The 19,127-nt window shown below is 37.9% G+C and overlaps 1 protein-coding gene across 2 annotated transcripts in view; it reads right to left on the bottom strand.

Moving 5' to 3' along the window:
- st18 (ST18 C2H2C-type zinc finger transcription factor) overlaps positions 1-19,127 on the bottom strand; it is a 429,006-nt gene that overhangs the window by 191,268 nt on the left and 218,611 nt on the right. For both annotated transcript variants that reach the window (XM_043688314.2, XM_087986407.1), the window contains exons 4-5: positions 5,805-5,911; positions 3,994-4,048 (exon numbers count right to left, since the gene is read on the bottom strand). In XM_043688314.2, coding sequence (XP_043544249.2) covers positions 3,994-4,048; positions 5,805-5,911 — 162 coding nt within the window. The remainder of the gene's footprint in view (positions 1-3,993; positions 4,049-5,804; positions 5,912-19,127) is intronic.

Raw genomic sequence — 19,127 nt, 5'->3', positions numbered from 1 at the left:
TAAGAAGGAGATTGATATTGTTCCTGCGGCAAAAAGGATCAAAAAGTATGAGGCAAAAGAAGATTCAGGATACAGAGTTGGGTGATCAGCCATGATTGTATTGAAAGGTGGAGCAGGCTTGCAGGGCCGAATGGCCTAATCCTTTTCTCATTTTCAATGCTTCTACATGATAAGTAATTTTGGATAGCATTCAAGATAAATATCTTCACTCACAGTCTGGTGAACTTTTGGAACAGATAGATTTCTAGAGGCTCGAGGTATGGGTAGAGAGCTGCAGAAAGGTTTTTAGATAGCATATCAGCCACAATCACATGGAATAGTGAAACAAGCTCAATAGTCTGAATGGACTGCTCTTATTCATTTTTTCTTTGTTTCTGTTTCAAGAGAATTGACCAGTTCTTCTCAATGCTTATTAGGTCTGGACAAATAATATTGACTTAGCCACCGATGCCTCATATCCTCTGAGAAATGAAAAGGCTGAATAATGATTTCCACACAGAAATGTTTGATAAATCTGTTGTTTGTTTTAAGGTGTTTTTCTTTTAGCACTGGGGCTAGAAGGGCATTGATGTTGTCAGTAAGAGATGAAGAATATTGTGAGGAACTTGTGTTGGCGGCGGGGGGGGGGGGGAGAGGGGGGGGAACGGCGGCGTGTGGGAGACACCGTGCTGGAGTGTGGAGGAACATATGTTTGAATCTAGAAAAGCATGTGTTAGATCATGAAGAATTCATGCAGTACACAGAAATGTGGTCAGGCGGAAAACAAAGCTCTTACCCTCTCACACAGGTGCCGGCTCACTACAGGACTGCAGTTGAGGTGGTAACCAGACTACCTAAGCCCAGGACTGTAAGATTGAGTGTTTGTCTATGAGAGAGTCTGAAAAATGTGTTGCTGGAAAAGCGCAGCAGGTCAGGCAGCATCCAAGGAGCAGGAGAATCGACGTTTCGGGCATAAGCCCTTCTTCAGGAATGAGGAAGGTGTGCCAAGCAGGCTAAGATAAAAGGTAGGAGGAGGGACTTGGGGGAGGGGCGTTGGGAATGCGATAGGTGGAAGGAGGTTAAGGTGAGGGTGATAGGCCGGAGTGGGGTGGGGGCGGAGAGGTCGGGAAGAAGATTGCAAGTCAAGAAGGCGGTGCTGAGTCCGAGGGTTGGGACTGAGATATGGTGGGGGGAGGGGAAATGAGGAAGCTGGAGAAATCTGCATTCATCCCTTGTAGTTGGAGGGTTCCTAGGCGGAAGATGAGGCGCTCTTCCTCCAAACGTCATGTTGCCATGGTCTGGCGATGGAGGAGGCCAAGGCCCTGCATGTCCTTGGCGGAGTGGGAGGGGGAGTTAAAGTGTTCAGCCACAGGGCGGTTGGGTTGGTTGGTGCGGGTGTCCCAGAGGTGTTCTCTGAGAGAGTCCAGAGAGAGTCTGACTGTGTTTCTAAGTGAGTGAGTGAGTGAGTGAGTGCATCTGCTCCTGAATTTGAGTGAATGAGACGTTTTGCATCTATGAGGATGTGATGTGTGCCCAGTGATCAATACTTTTACAGCTTTGCTTCTGAAGTGAGTAAGCAAAATGAAAGTTTGGTTTCATTATTTAGTTCTACTACTTGGGAAGTTTAAATGTCACATCAATTAGCATTTTAAATTATTTATTATTTTGATACATTTTTTATTAAGCAAATCATTAATTTTTTGTACCTCAACTCTATTTTGATATTCATGTTTAATGTTGTACCAAACATTATTTTTTGAAAATGTGTCCCTTGACTGAGAAAAAAATGTTATACATGGCATCTCATGCAAAAAGGATTGGATAACCCTGAATTCAAAGCAAGGACCAATAAATATGATTAAGTATACTTCTATTATGAGATTTGTAATATTTTTGTTTTGGGATAGTGTCTTTACATTTAGGGTAAAAATGAAAGAGGTTACGTGACCTGTGCTTGCCTGATCGCAGGTTGGAATGATAGAGCTGCTAAAACATAATGGCAGGCCTAGAGTTTGGGGGGAAACAAATTGCAAACAATGGCAAAGGCTGCTGTAATGCCAATGGACAGTGTGAGTGGGTCTTTGTTAAAAACATGAGGTTGTAAAAGGAATATCCATTTGAATCCAGGATAGGATAGAGTTGGGGCCTAAAGAACAGCTGATCAACATTGCTATATGGATAAAAGACTTGTGAATGATGTTGCAAAGGGAAAGATGCAAAGGAACGCATTGTAAAGTTTAGGTTCCAGGTTTCTTTGAAATGCAAAGAACAAAGTACAGCACAGGAAGAGGCCACCAAGTCTGCACCGACACATAATGCCTTTTCTCAATGAAAATCTTTTGTCTTCACTCGGTCTATTCCCCACCTATTCATATATCTCTCAAGCTACCTCTCAGAAGTTGCTATATGTCTGCTTCTACCACCTTCTCTGGCAGCACATTCCAGGCACTCACCATCCTCTGTATAAAAATATTGCCTCTCATGAGTCTTTTAAACTTTCCTCCTTTTACCTTAAACCTAAGTCTCCTAATAATTGACATTTCTACTTTGGGAAATAAAGCTGAATATCACAGTTAGATGGGTTAGTCTGTCAGATTCTAGAAGAGAAAGCTAGAAACAAAAATGTCCCAGCAGTTAAAAAAAAAGCGAAATGCTATGGATGCTGGAAATCTGAATTTTGTCTAGCATTTTCTGATTTGTCTCTATGGTTCACTATGGGTGGAGGTGCACATTCACTTTGGGAAAACCAGATTCGGATGGAGTTAAAACTGGAAGATTGATTAGCTTGTGCTCAAGAGAAAACCAGACAGAGAAAGCAAAAAAATTATAACCCTCAGGAACTAAGAATCAGTTTGGATTGATTCTGAAAGATCTGAATGTTTGCTTAAAGGACAGTGTAATGTATATCTGTGATTTTTTTTTTCTTATGATTGTACTAAAAATAAAAAAAGGATTGTATTTCATTTTGTGATTTAAAGTATATATTGACTGCAAAAATAATAGGTAGTCAATAGTATTTATAATCTTTATGAAAGTAAGTGTCTTAAATGTTACATTTTGCATTGTCATTTTTTTAGTGATCAACTGAATGGTAAAATTTCTTTTTTTAAAAGTTACTAGACTTTACAGCTATCATAACAGACATCTTTGAGCACAAAGCAATGTGTAATATCATTGGAAGTTTGATCAAAAATGATAGTTTTGCATTTAAAGGCAGAGGAAATTCATATGTAAAAGCCAAGAGGATCTTCAGGATACTGTAGGATTTAATTTAGATGCTCATACATAAATATGATTAAGCAATTAAATAAAAACTTCACTCAAACAGTAAATTGGGATTGGAACAAAGAAAATGATTTTCGGCAACTGGTTTCACCTTGCTCCCATCAAATTGTACAGCTCTCACTTTAGGGATGAGGTTGCATTGAATCAGAGAAACAATTATCATTTATTTTTAAATTCAGTGATGTAATTATGATTTCCGCCACCTCTGTGACTGGGAAACTATGAATCCAGGGAGGCAAGTTAATCATTCACCACACTCTGTCAATTATCTTCTTTTAGTCCCTCAATACTAAACTAATATCTAGCGTTAATCCCAGCAGGAAAACTTCTTTACCTGTTGGTGGTCATTGCCAGCAGTTTGAACTGTATTCAAAAATAAGTGGTACAATCATCACCAAACATTGAAGTATTGCAGGCAGCATGCTAGTAATTGCACTTTAAGTGGGTAAAATTATTTACAGCTAAGGTTCAAAAATGAAAGAAACCTTTTATATACACTTTTTAAAATGTCATTTACTGTAAACAGGCTGTAATGTGCTTCATTATTTTTACTTATTAAACTTTACAGTACAATATCTGGTAAAATTACCCTACTACCTCTCTTCTGTTGAATGTTTCACATTTGGCAAAGCCAATATTAATTCAGTGCCAACTCATCAGGAGTTCTCCACTGGAACTGACCTGTTTTCTACTGTGTAAAGCAAATTTTAGACCTATTCAACGACTCACCCCGAGATCCTTTAGAGCGCGTACGCAGTCTCTTTTCCTCACTGTCTGTATCCATCTGTAACATAGTGAGAGTTGTTAGGAGCAGTTATGCCTATGATTTCTAAAACTCACCTTACTATATGGTAATAAATATTTTTGCATAATAGTTTGCAGTGTTATGTACTGTTTTCACCAAACTTATCTGAGTTTTTGGTGGATGCAGATCATCTCTAAGTTTTTGCATTCTCGGATAAAGGCTGAGCGAACAGGATGTGCTGTTACCTTAGTTTAAATGGGAAACATGACTCTTTTATCTAATGTTGTGTTGTGATTGAAAGCAGTGACCTGTATTAGATTTATAATAGGGGAGCAGGTGTGTCTATGATGGACCTTAATTTCCTTTAATAAACCTTTTGTGTGCTGCACTCATATGGCAATACGATGCTCTCTGAGGCCCTATGCATAATAGGTTCATTACGTTTGATTACTATGGTCTATTGAGAGAAAGAACTCCCCAACACACTATATTATGTGCTGTTAAACTAATATATATACCATTTATTCATTTTCTTTCAGTAGTGCATGTGTGGCACTTATGCTGATTTTAAAAACTAGCCTTCATAAATTAAACTATCAAAAGATGCAACTGCCATGTTTTATAGCTGGTAGAATTAGCATCAATGTGATCTGTTTTCTTGTGACATCCATTGCTCAAGTTATTTTAAATTTGATTTGGTGGTGTATAAAAATAATAAATCTTTAATCTCTTGAAATATCATATTGTGGTAAACAGATGAAAGAGTGAATTTATAATATCTGGTGGAAAAGTAAATCAGCTCAGATTGACCTGACCAGACATTCTATTTTACTAGCCTTTCTGAGAAGGAAAATCACTTCTGTTCTAAATGAATGACATCCTCTGAATTGAACGAACTTCTGCAGCATATCAAAACTGTGTATAATTTGGTTGCCGCCACTAAAGGATAAAATTGCTTTTCAATGTGTAGCAATAAAATGCACAATTTACGGGCTTTATTTAAAAAAATACAATCTTGGCCAGCTATAGGTATTCAAAAAAATAGTAAAGTATGGCATCAAGTGCAGATCTGTAATCACCAAATAAATTCAACTAATTCTTGCCGCAATTTCTACTTCTCCTATACTCCTTCTTGAAGGTTTCCTTCCTAATCTCTGAATGCAGCCAGATTGAATCTGACCAAGGCATTTTTTTAAAAGTATGATTTATTTTGCAACATACAACACTTCGAATTTTACAAAAGCAGCACAGGAACATTTGAGTGAAGCAATCCTTTTCCACTGAGCAATTTCATAGTAAACAACAAAAACTTGAAAAGTAGTATAAAAGTTAAATGGATAAGATGTCACACATAATGCAATTAACTAGCAATAATGTCATTGATATGTGCAGTTTTCAGCTCGATTATCAGTCTTGTTCTTTAACATCAAGCCTATCCTCGATACATTAAGACTTCACAGCCTAGAAATTACTGTACCATTTACATATAACATTTGACTCTCTACCACTTTAACAAAAGAATGGTTGCATTTATTTCTAACAGAACAACACCTCTTTTTAAATGAGCAGAAGGAAAATGAATGAATACTGTCACAGTGAGCATCTTTGAAAATAGAGAATGAATGAATTGTTAATAAAGCCAATTAGCAGTCTCTAATTTTATTGTACAGCAAAATGTGAAGTAACCCTAGTTGAAAATAAAGCACTTACTTCTTGGACCTTAGTGTTATCAGTGGATTACTCATCAATGGGTGCATTTGCAATGGAAATATTTAATGAAAGCATTAAACCTCACCTTTGTGAAATTGTTGTTACAATTATCTGGTGCTTCACAGTGTCCAAGCTTTTCACTGTTTTCACATATCAATGGCTGCTTTAACAGGTAATCCTGACATTCATTCTCTGCAAAAATGAAAAACATCAATAGTATATACTTTGTTTTGAAAAGTAAATAAAATACAAAACAAAAAGGGCTTGAGTGCTTTATCACAACGTTTTATCAGGATATTTTTGGTCAGTTCTTTAAAAAAAAAATTCTTGCTCTTATGTAACCATCTTGAAGATTGCCAAGCTGTACTAGTTACACTTACTCTCACAATGATTTCTAATTTCTTAAACTAAGATAAATATGCTCAACAACACGGAGTTCACTTAACCAAAAATGTTTTGAACCTGAAAGGATTAGACCAGAGTGACTGTTGTTAAAGTAATACGTGGTAAGATTAAGGCATCTACTATATTAAACAAATCAGCCAGCATTCAATAATGACTCCCAATTTATCAACAAAGTATTTGGGCCATACATTATTTAATTTTAGCATTTTGATTTGACTTTTTGTTTATATGGACTTCTGCTCACAGTAATATAAGAAGAACCATTTTATTCCTCACCTTTTGCTATTGTTGACCAGTGAAATGTGACGCAGTGTTTAGGAGGTAATTTGCAATATTTACAATTCTTGTTAATTTTCCTTAAATCAATTAGCAAAAGGTTTTGTTGCAAATGTTTTGGAGTTGCAGATGTCTACTATGCTACTGATTGGCAGTCCAATGATTTGTCATTAGACTAGTTATTCGGTAATTAACAGTCCTGAGTTCAAACCTTATTCTAGAATTTTGTGAACTTGAATTTGATTCGGGAAGCTGGATTGTTCTCCTTAAAGTAGAGAAATTTAGAGGAGATTTATAAATAGTATTCAATATTAGGAAGGGTTTTTTTCTCTTGTTACATAGTTTGATGCCATACTATATGGTTGGATTGTCTACAAACCAATCAAGAAGGAAAAGTCAAGAAGTGTCTTCAGGCTTAGACTTCAAAATAACTATTTATTATGCATTAATGCTAAATACTGGAATACATGGTAATCCTAGAAATACAGGCTCTAACATATTAGATTAGGTAAGGATTAATTTATCTTCTTTATATGTTCATGTCAAAATGTCATCAAGAGTCTTTTTCTCTCAATTGAAAATGTTCAGTGGTCCATTCTTCTTCCAGACTATGCTAATTCCACCCACTCTGTTGTATCCATTCTCATTATGTGGAGTTCCCAGATATAATCACAAGGTCATTCCAGATTCCAAATGCCCTTACATAACATCCCTCCCAAAGATATTTTATCCTTGTAGTAAATGCGACATCATCCAAAACAAATCAGCCCATTTGTATGGCACCATATCCACAACGTTCATTCCCCCCACCATCGATGGTCAGTAGCAGAATGTGTACCAACTACAGCTAGAAAGATGTATATCAACAATTCACTAAGACTCCTTAGACAGCAATTTCCACACACAACCTCTACCATTTAGAAGGACAAAGGTGACAGATACATGTGAACACCACCAACCACAAGTTCCTCTCCACGCCACTCACCATCCTCACTTGGTAGTATATCACTGTTCCTTCAGTGTTGTTGCATCAAAATCCTGGAATTCTCTTCCTAATGCCATTGTTGGTCTACCTATACCAAATAGACTGTAGTGGCTCAAGGCAGCAGCTCACTTTCTCAAGGGTGATTTGAGATATGCAATTAATAATTGTCAGCCAGTGGTATCCATGTCTCATGAATGCATTTCAAAAATGATACCATTGCAAGCTTGCTTCAGCATTCTAATGCTCTGATAAAACAATTTGTTCCACTGGCAGCAAAAGATAATATGTCTAAGATAATTGGCAAAATGAGCAGCAAGTAATTATGAAGTTGAATGCTATTCCTGAAAGGGCAGGTGAAAGCAGATCTTTCAAAAACGAACTGTATACATGAAATGGAAAAGGAAAATGCAAGCTAAAGGAGAAAGTGCAGGGAGTGAGTATGCCTAATTACATAGCCCTCAGAAAGACCAAGCACAAACACAGTGGGATAAATGCATTGCTTCTGCGCTGCATAATTCTATGGAAATTGTTTGCCTGCTATTTTAACAGAAGATATCCCTGTTTATTTTAAATCATTTTATGCCTGTTTAAACAGCAGAATAAACAATGTTCACTGGCCTAAACAGTGACTTAAAAAGGATCTTTGTTGTTTTACTTTTTGCCTGCATTTGTAAAGTCAAGGATCCAGTAGACTACTCCAAGAACCCAACCAATTTGAATCAATACTTTATATAGCTTAGTTGCTGATCATTGCAAAGTGATAGGGTCTATAATGCTATTTTACTACTGCAAAAATAAACTATTAAAGAATCACAGTGCTAGAACAGTAACTACTTTTTACATCATGTTCAGATACAGTACAAGGACTCTCAGCATGGTAGAGACCTCAGCATTAAAGCTTTTCATATCAGCCTACTAACATTGAATTATAAAATTCAATTAAGTAACCAGATCTGTACGAGTAATCTGAGAAAAGTATGCCCATTTCATGTTATTGCACTACTGCTGGTGGGTAGTGCTTGTAATTTGTTAAATGTTTAAGTAGTGGCACGTGTGATTTTGGTGGGAAGTTTATTAAATAAAGAAGTGCCCATATCATTCTGATTTGAGGAGCAGCTTTAAGAGGCAAAACTAATGATTGATGCTGATGAAACTTGCTGTTGATACAAGGAAAGTAACTTTTAATATTCAATAGTTCTTTTGTTCATCTTTCATTCAGTATTTAGAGTGTCATGACTTCAAGTTTTTTATTTATTCATACATGAATAAAAAAAGTGGGCATCGCTGGCTGGCCAGCATTTATTGTCTGTCTCTCGTTGTCATGAGAAGGTGTGGTGAGCTGCCTTCTTGAACCATTGCAGTATGCATGCTGTAGGTAGACCCACAATGCTGTTGGGGAGGAAATTCCAGGATTTTGACCTCGCAAAAAGTGAAGGAACTGTGAATATATTTCCAAGTCAGAATGATGAATGGCTTGGAGGAAAACTTGCAGGTAATTATGTATCTGTTGCCCTTGGCCTTCAAGAAGGAAGTGGTAGTGGTTTTGGAATGTGCTATCTAAGGATCTTTGGCAAGTTTCTGTAGTGCATCGTGTTGACAGTATACCCTGCTGCTACTGACCATCAGTGGTGGATGGTATGGATGCTTGTTGATGTGATGCCAATCATGCAGGCTGCTTTATCCTGGATAGTGTAAACTTCTTTAGCATTGTTGGAGTTGCATTCATCCAGACAATTGAGGAGTATTCCATTACACTCCTGACTTGTGACTTGAGGGTGATAGGCAGACTTTAGGGAATCAGCAGGTGAGCTACTGGCTGCAGCTTTCCCAGCCTCTGACCTGCTCTTGTAGCCACTTTATATCCATATCAAGTTCAGTTCAGTTTCTGATCAACGGTGACTACCAGGATGTTGATAATGGAAGATTTCAAATCAATTCGAAAAGTAGCAATTTAAAAGTTCTAAATAAAATATAATGACACAAATCAGAACCACTTTACTATGGTAATGTGGCTTTACTTGTTAGATTATAAAATATAAATAAAATTAAAGATAGATAAGATGGTCATCAATGCACTTACTCCTAGAAAGGTCAAGTTTGTAAGTTTGTTTCAGACTTAGTCTGCTGTTTGCGCAACAACTGACATCACAATGTACAGCAGTGTTGAATTGTCCAATTTGCAGTTAAAATTTGGTGGTGACTTTCTTGCATTGTTTGCCATGACACATGGTGAATTTTTCTCATGTCACATTCCATATTTCACATCACTAATTATCCAATCAAAATGTTGGAAGCATTTCTTGGACAATCACATGGCTAGAGAGGAGAAAACGTTTGCCATTGGTGAGGCTTCCTGCCCACATTCCTTTGGCAAAATATCTACACCACTTCAAATGATGCCATCCAGAAACAACCTCACATACTGCAGCATCTGACACCAAAATGCATTAGAGGAAGGACAAGATCACTGCTTACTTCTAACAGAGGGATCTGGAGGTGATGGTGAACAGGTGGTGGAGAATGATTAAACAATACCATGGGTACAATGCCATTTGTGCTCTTTGCCATACAGTATTTTATATAACATATGTTACAAATACTGTATTCTTGTTGAGAAAGGTGTCCTGAAGACACAGTGGCTCAATGGTTAGCACAAGGGACCCGATTTAATTCCACCCTGCAGTGACTGTGTGGAGTTTGCACATTCTCCCCTTGTTTAGGTGGGTTTCCTCTAAGTGCTCTGGTTTTCTCTCAGTCCAAAAATGTGTAGGTTAGATGGATTGTTCATGCTAAATTGCCTGTAGTGTCTAAGTATATTGTGGGCTTGGTGGATAAGCCATGGGAATTGCAGGGGAAGAGAAGTGGACCTGGGTGGGATATTCTTCGGAGGGTCTGTATGGAGTTGTTAGCTGAATGGACTGTTTCCACGCTGTAAGAATTCTATAACTCACTATTTACACTCTCATAATATATCTCAACTTTGTTGATAGTCTGGGTCCTATGTTTCGTCAAAATTACCTTGCATTACTTATACATAACAGACTGATGAACACATGGCTCCATTGCATTGAGCAGGGAGTGACTGAAAACCAGAATCTTTATACGTGAGCATCACATCATCATGTCATGTAACTTTCTTAAAGACACATTGCCTTTGGCCAGTCTGGAATCTATGCATTAATATTAAATCCTTTTCTTCTCCCTTTTAAAATCTGGGAATCCTTTTGTAATAAATATGAATGTGGACATTAAAGATACAATAAATCAACATATTTACACCTTGGTGGGCATAAAACATTGACTAGATCTGGTTCTTACATAGTTATTATGACTTGGTGGTATAGTTTCACTCTGAGGTGTGCTATCTGTCATCACAAATGGGCGTATATCATTTGTTGTAGATGTGTGGTTATTATCTGGTGTGACAGCTTCAGTTTTTGAGTCACCATCATCTTATGTGGTGGTTGGTTGATCATACACAGTTTGGATTTGTCACCTAATTTTTTTGCAGGGCCTGACCATTGTTCATCATAAAGTCGTATGGCATAGGTTAGACAAAATCATGTTGTTCATTTCTTGAAGTAGACTCTAAAGAATTATAACCTTCACAAAATACTGTCCCAGAGTATCCTACTTCATCTCTGAATGACTGTGCATGCTCAGCGACCTGCTGGGTACATTTAGGTACACTCAGTGATGATGACCTTTTAAAGCTATAGCAGTTGGAATCACATGACATAGCTTTCTGAATCTGCTTTGCTTGGCCTGGGGCAAAATGAATGAGATAAATTTTAAGACTATTTTTGTAGCTCAGATTCAATATCCACCCATAGGAATACCTTTGATCTTAGTAAACTTTGAAAGCCAGCTACAAGTATTGAGAATGAGCCTGATTTGCATTATGCTTCTAAAATCTTACCCTTGCATCTTCACAAGTAATTGCTGGCATAGTAGAGGTGTACGTGAGAGGTGTTTGACAGATTATTTCAAATTGTTTGTGGTCAGTAAAAACTATCAAATAGGTATGCATGAAACCATTGTATTCTGAAAACAAGGGAAAAGTTTCTCTTTCAGCGCGCAAATATTTTGCCTGAACTGTCATTAGGACCTCAGAGCCAAGTGTAATAGGGATATCACATTTGATAGACACAGAGTCCCTCCAGTGTGGAAACAGGCCCTTTCGCCCCACAAAATCACACCGACACTCCAAAGAGTAACCCATTTCCCCTACCCTGTATTTACCCCTGACAAATGCACCTAAACTACACATCCCTGAACACTATGGGTTTTGTTTAGCATGTCCAATCCACCTAACCTGCAGATCTTTGGATTGTGGGGGGAAACCCACGCAGATATGGGGGAATATGCAAACTCCACACAGACATTTGCCCAAGGCTGGAATCGAACTGGGTCCCTCATGCTGTGAGGCAGCAGTGCTAACCACTGAGCCACTGAGTCTCATGCTCCAATGACCTTTTGAGATGTACTAATTTGTGCTCAGCTTTGAAGGATAAGAATATTGAAGAATACATTTGTTAGATTACAAAGCATTCTTTAGAAATTGAAAAATATACTGACGATTTTCTTGACATATTTGGTGTGGTTTGTGGAAAAGTTCTAAAGAGTTGCAAAATTCAGAACATTCACAATAAAAATGTAAGAAATTGAAGACCTTGGGACACCTTTGTAAGTCATCTTATCTTGCAGTTTAGACATCTTCTACACATCTTCTGTTTATGATTTCTTCAGGTCTAAGGACAGTTGACAAGTACATTGATTCAAAGAAATTGAGGTGGAGGTGCCGGTCTTGGACTCGGGTAGACAAGATCAGAAGTCAGACAACATCAGGTTATAGTCCAACACGTTTATTTGAAATCACAGGCTTTCAGATCATTGCCCCTTTGTCAGGTGAAGTCACTTTACCTGATGAAGTGGAAATGCTCTGAAAACTTGTGTTTTCAAACAAACCTATTGGAACTAAGAACTGGTGTTGTCTGAGTTCTGACCAACAAAATTGATTTGAGCTTATGTTCATTTGTTTTTTTTTTAAACTTAGCTGCTTGCATAATCTGTCTCAATATTATCTGAATTACAGAGATAAGCCAATTTCCAATGATACGATCCACGTGTCAGAATATATTCTGGTTGATATATAATCCATATGATAATCTGAGGAAACAATATCTACAAAAAGCTATTCTAGAATCCAGAGTTCCTGCAACTCTGAGGAATGATATGTGGACCAATATTCATTCTTATCATCAACCTGAAAAATTACTTGGCAGCTGAGAAGTTGGGATTAAGCTCTTCCAAGGTAGAAATCTTGTGTGGGCATCTCTTTAGTCAATATTTAGTCACCTTGGACCTTAGCATACACTTATAATGCCATATTTCTTTAAAACACAAGTAATGGAACTGCACCATCTAGTATAATGATAGACTTTCTGGCTGATGTTATTTAGTACTACAAATCCCAATTCTAGTTTAAGCTTTGCTTGAATGTGAATCTTGCACTTGTGAAGAGGGCCAAAGCTAGTTTGTCCATCATTTTTCAGAGGTAATACTGTATCACCTTTAAAAGATGCTAATAGCATCAACTTGTCTGGTTAAAAATTAACCAAGTGATGGACAGATTCAGTGGTGTGTCTTGGAATCATTGACACTGTAATTTATGGGTTTTAGATTAGATTAGATTAGATTAGATTAGATTACTTACAGTGTGGAAACAGGCCCTTCGGCACAACAAGTCCACACCGCCCCGCCGAAGCGCAACCCACCCATACCCCTACATTTACCCCTTACCTAACACTACGGGCAATTTAGCATGGTCAATTCACCTGACCTGCACATCTTTGGACTGTGGGAGGAAACCGGAGCACCCGGAGGAAACCCACGCAGACATGGGGAGAACGTGCAAACTCCACACAGTCAGTCGCCTGAGGCGGGAATTGAACCCAGGTCTCTGGCGTTGTGAGGCAACAGTGCGAACCACTGTTTGTTACCTCACGGGTCAGAACACTGTGGAGATCCATACATACTGGCAGATAAATAATAAATCTCTTGTAATACATGAAAAGGGATGACACTTGTATTTTTACCACTTTCAATTTTGGCATATATTACATGCAATCCTTTTGCGATATATATTTTTTGGATGAAGGTAAAGACTGAAGCTTTTCTGTCAGTGTTCATGTGGTGTGCCAAATTAACCACATTTACTATGATACAGGTCTGGAAGCTGTGGTTATTGCAGATACATCTTGGACTTCATTGATATGTTTACATGCCAGGGATGGAATCTTGGAAATGCTTTTGACACTGTTCCTTGCTTGACTCTTCTTTACATGCTGCTTAGTAACATAATGTTGCACTCTGAGTTCCTCAGGGTACTTGGACGTCTTGCACATTTTAACCTAATGTCTTTTTGTAGAAAATATCTTGCAAATATCATGAAATGCTGACTACACTGTTTGGATAGGTGCAACAACTCATACAAGATTTAGATGTTTTGTTGAACTTGTTAATAGCTACAATAGAATCAAATATTGCTAGATGCTGTTGGCCTGTTACAATTGCTTCCAGCTTGGATCCTTCTTTCAGCAGTGAGCATCAAAGATGTATTCTTTGAAATTGTCTTGATGTGCTTTTCTAAAGGATTTAATGACCATAGTGGAAATGACCAGATCCATAGGCCTCTCAGTTAAATGAACTTGGTGAAATTGCATTCTCTACAATTGTGTCAATACCTATCTATGAACTGGTCAAATGTTTAACTGGCTATTATTGATAATAACAAATTCAAGTCTTTGAATCCTGAAGCTGGCTCAAACGTTAAGCTGGTCTTGGAAAAGTTTAAGTTTGGAAAATGCCATCAGGATTTTTGTAGTCATCTTTAGTAATACCACTGTGTTTTTCTCTTCTTAATCCTTCTTTTCCCAAAGCAGTAATGAGCTTGACTGCTTGATTTCATTTCTCAGCTATTTGTTAATCCAGGAAGCAATGACTGTTTTTTTCTGTAAATAAATGAAATTCGAACAGAATGTCAATGCAATGATAATCAATGCACAGATGTTTATTCTCCACCTTCTTTTTGTAGTTCCGTGCTCTGTAATATGCGGAATAAAAATTTGTATTACACTGTAACGTTTTTTCTGATTTTTTTTGTTAGCTTTTGAACATTTGTATCTCTCCTTGTTGCTGATTAAGACATTGTTGTTTTCTTTCATTTTATCTTTTTTAATTTTCTCAGAACGAGATCAGCAGTGGCTTATTTGGCAGTGACTTATCAAGTCAAATAAGGATTCTTATCCTATCCCTGTAACCCTGCACTTTTCATGGGTAACACACCTAACCTACACATCCCTGAACACTAGATAATTTAGCATGGCCAATCCACCTAACGTGCACATCTTTGTATAATGTCTCTTGCACCTTCTGTTTTATGCTTTTTCTGAGGAAAACAAAAATGGTGATTGCACAGGTAAGACCTTGATGATATGTAGGATGGATTTTTCTACCATTTTGAGTTGAACTTCATTCTCAGATTGCTTTGCCATAACAGAGCTATCCTATGCCTCTTGCAAATTGCTGGGTTATTTTAAGAAGCACACACATTGCAGCCTTTCATTTTATTTTGAGAGAGAAATTGTATTCATGATTGACCTTCCATTGTGGTTCCCATGCTTCAGTGTGGTCATAGCCTTTAGTCTTCGTTATAGTTGTAATTGTCAACTCTGTACTCAAGGGGAAGTTCTTGCTAGGGAAAATAACTCTTTACAACTATTACTGCTGTTATCATCTTTTAGCATCATCTTTTACCATTAATTAATGGTAACCACTAACAACTTCCATTCTAAAGAAAAGTCACACCAGAGTCAAAATGTTAACTCTCTTTCATTCTCCACAATGTAACCAGCTGCTGAGTTTCTCCCATATTCTCGGTGTTGCTTCACGTTTACAGGAGCTGAGGTATTTTGCTTTCACAAAAATAGAGAAGTCTTGCTAAAACTATACAGGGCATGATTTGGAGAGGAGAGAAAATCTGTGGGATGCTTTTTCATAGAGGGCTGTAGAAGTATGTTCAAGGATGAGATCGACAGATTTTTAATAAATAGGGGAATCCAGTGTTTTTGTGGAAAATGCATAAAAATGAGATTAAGATTTACCATATCAGCTATAATCTCAATCAATTGCAGAGCGGATTCAATGGGGCAAATTGTCTACTTCTGTTTTAACATCTTATGGTCTTATGGACAAAGCTGCAAGAAAGTCACTGATTTTCTGCACTCTGCCAGGGTAAGTGCCACTATCTTATCTCTGCTACCACATACTCAAGAGGCCACTGGTCACTCTAACTCTACCACTGCATAAGCATTTCACTAAGGTCATGAACTACAACTGTCAGTATCGTATACACCATGTCAATGGCTCTCATCCACCTCATCCTCCCAAGCTACTAATCTGTTTTTGTCTCTGCACATCTTTCTTACTCAGATTGGAAATCTCACCATCTCTCCTGCAGCTGCATAGCCACTGACTATTCTTACATCCACTTCCATTGTACTCAATCTCTCCCTATGTCTCAGAGTGGAAAACAATGGTCCATCCCTGTGGCTGATAAGCCAACACCATCCTTTCTGACATCCCTGACATTCCTATGAACAAGACTAACTGAGGCCAACTCCCTGCATTTTGTTTGGACAAGCCCCTTGACTGACTGTGATGGTACCCCTGACTGTCGAGAGTCCATCTTCACCCTATGAAGGACTTTTCCCCTTTGACTTCACACATCACCATTTGCCTGGGTACATGCTGCATGTTTGCTATGAAAGCTGAATGTAAGAAGAATTGCAAGTAGGTATTATAGGGTGCATTGGGATTTCAATGAGATCCATGAACAAGCAGAGGTCAGCATTCAAGGATGAGTTTCTGAAGTAACCGTTTCAGGCTTGATAGGAAGATCAATACATTTCTTCTGGCCAATGACAATTCTGTTTATTCATTCCCATTCTATTTTGTCACCAAACCCACCATGATACTTACCAAACTAGGGAGTGGAAGATTCTACCCATTGTTTATTCTCATAAACTGCCATTGATATTAAGACACCCAGTCTCACAATACCTCAGAGCACTGTTTGTTCTTCAAGACAACAAACATAAATGAGTTGTCCAGCACAATTCCACATTGCATCTGTAAAACTCTAAAGGACAGCTAGGAAGGACACAGACTTCTTCAGTGTTATACAATATATCTTAAGTGTTTCCCAATATTTAAAAAGAGATAACAAACTTTAACTGACTTCATTGATCCAAACATGGACAACAGAGCTGAACTCTAGAAGTGCAGTGAGAGTGACTTGCCTTGACATAATATTTTAACAAATGTGGCATCAAGAAGCCTTACTGAAACTAAAATTATTGGGAATTAGGGCAAAAGCTTTCCATGGGTTGTAGTCATACCTGACAGAGAAAATAGTTGTGACTGGTGGAGGTCAGTCATCTCAGATCCATGACATCTCTGCAGGAGATTCTCAGTGTCATGTGCTAGGCCCAAACATGTTCAGCTTCATCAGTGATCTTTCCTCAATCATGAGATCAGAGTGGAAGTGTGCGGCTGATTGCGTTGATTATTGCACAATGTTTAGCACCATTTATATCTGTTCAGATGCTGAAACAATCTGTATCCATATGTCATAAGATCTGGACAATCTTCAGGCTTGGATTGCTAAATCGCAAGTAACAGTCACATCATACAAGTGCAAGGCAATGGGCATCTCCAATGAGAAGAGAGAATCTAACAATCAAATCCTGATGTTTAATGGCACTAACATTGCTAAATCCACACTGTCAAAATTCAGGGGAGAGGATTTTATCATTAACCAGCAGCTAATCTAGACCAGCCACACAAATACTCTGGACACAGGAGCAGGTCAGAGACCAGGAATCCTGTTATTTGTAACTCATGTCCTGTTTGTGTAGTGCCTGCCCATCATCTACAAACTAGTATGATACCATACTCTGTGCTTGCCTGGATGAGTGCAGTTCCAACAATACTCAACAAGCTTGACACCAGCTAGCAAGGAGCAGAGTTGATTAGTACCCAAATCTCCATATTGAAATATTCATCCATTCACTACTAATGGACGCTGACAGCAGTGTGTATGATCTCCAAGTTGGACTCCAGTAGCTAACCAAGGCTCCTCCAAAAGCACCATCTAAATCTACAAAGTCTTCCAATTAGAAGGACAAAGTCAGCAGATAAGTGGGAACACCATCACCTGCAAGATCCCTTCCAATCACATACCATCCTGACTTGGAAATACATTACTGTCTCTTCAGTAAAACTAGGTCTAAACCTTGGAACTGATACCCTTACATTGTGTACCTACATACAAAAGGCTGGGGTGGTTCAAGTAAGTAGTCCATTATTAACATCTCTGTGGGCAATAAATGCTGGGCCGACCAGTTGTGCCTACATCCCAAAAAAGAATTATTTTAAAATACCATAATTGAATCCCCTCAATATCAACTGATCTGGAGGTTACTTTATGTAGCAGCTGACTTGGAGTTTGCAGCAGAGAATTCATCTCTTGGCTCTCCAAAGCCTGTTTAACCATCAATAAGGCAAAATTCAAGAATGTGGTGGAGTATTCTTCACTTGTCTAGATGAGTTCAGCTTCAGCAAGAATACAAGAAACTTCTGTTTTTGATTTACAGCATCTGCAGTTCTTTTCTTTTTTGTAAAACAGCAACAGATACAAAAGCCTGACTTGGAGCTAGATTGTCAGTCCTTCACTGTCACTGTGTCCACCTCCTGGAATCCTTTCTTTGCAGCACTGTGTTTCTACTCAACAGCACTTTAAGGCCATTTAGATTTGGACAATAAATACTGAACTCATCAGCGAGATCCACCTTCTTCAAATAAGTAAATAATATTTAAAAATGTAACATCTATTTTGAAGAAATTGCTTTCATTGATAGATGGGTCTGTAACCAAAGAGCTTAAGAAGATTGACAATGGGACGATAGGGGAAATGAGAAGTATATTATTTTTAAGTAGCAAGTTATCATGATTTCAAACAACTGCCTGGAAGGATATTGGAAGCAGTTTCAATCATAACTTTCAAAATATACTGATAAATAAATGCTTGTAGGACAGTGAGGAAGGAGTAGGAGAGTGGGTTAGTTTTTACAATGAACTGGTATAAGCACGACAGAATGAATGATTTATTTCTATATTGTTTGATTCTATGAACAGCCAGAAACACGAGGACATGGTTCAGCTTACTAATCTTGTCATCTGAAATCTGTAGCTCTGTATTCAATTTGGGGAGCAGGAGATAGTGTTACCATTATGAACTCTGTGGGTGAATCAAGTTTATTGAATAAAAGTCTTTCTGTTTGGATGGCTGCATAACGTTACTGACAGCTTTGCTTGTCTATGTTAAAATAGTGACTATACTTTGAAAGTATTTTGTTGACTGTAAAGCACGTCAGGACATCCTAAGGTCATGAAAAGTGCTATATAAATGCAAATCTTTTTTTGTACAATCCCCAAAGAGTCTTTGGTGGGACTAGAAGAAGGTAATGGCACTCTAGAAGATTTATTTAACCTCGCATTCCATGTGTGTGGGCGGAATACTCGGATCTAACCTTGTCTATTACATTGTTCCGTCTATTTTTCTGAACTGCCCCTCATTACTTGCAAATCCAAATTTTTGTTACAATATTACTTCATGTG

Source organism: Chiloscyllium plagiosum, unplaced genomic scaffold (genome assembly GCF_037043375.1).
Source record: "Chiloscyllium plagiosum isolate Xiang-an unplaced genomic scaffold, Cpla_swu_hap1 HiC_scaffold_4, whole genome shotgun sequence".
Lineage (NCBI taxonomy): Eukaryota > Metazoa > Chordata > Chondrichthyes > Orectolobiformes > Hemiscylliidae > Chiloscyllium > Chiloscyllium plagiosum.
Note: the sequence above shows the minus strand (reverse complement) of the source record. Positions and strands in the feature narration are given on the sequence as shown.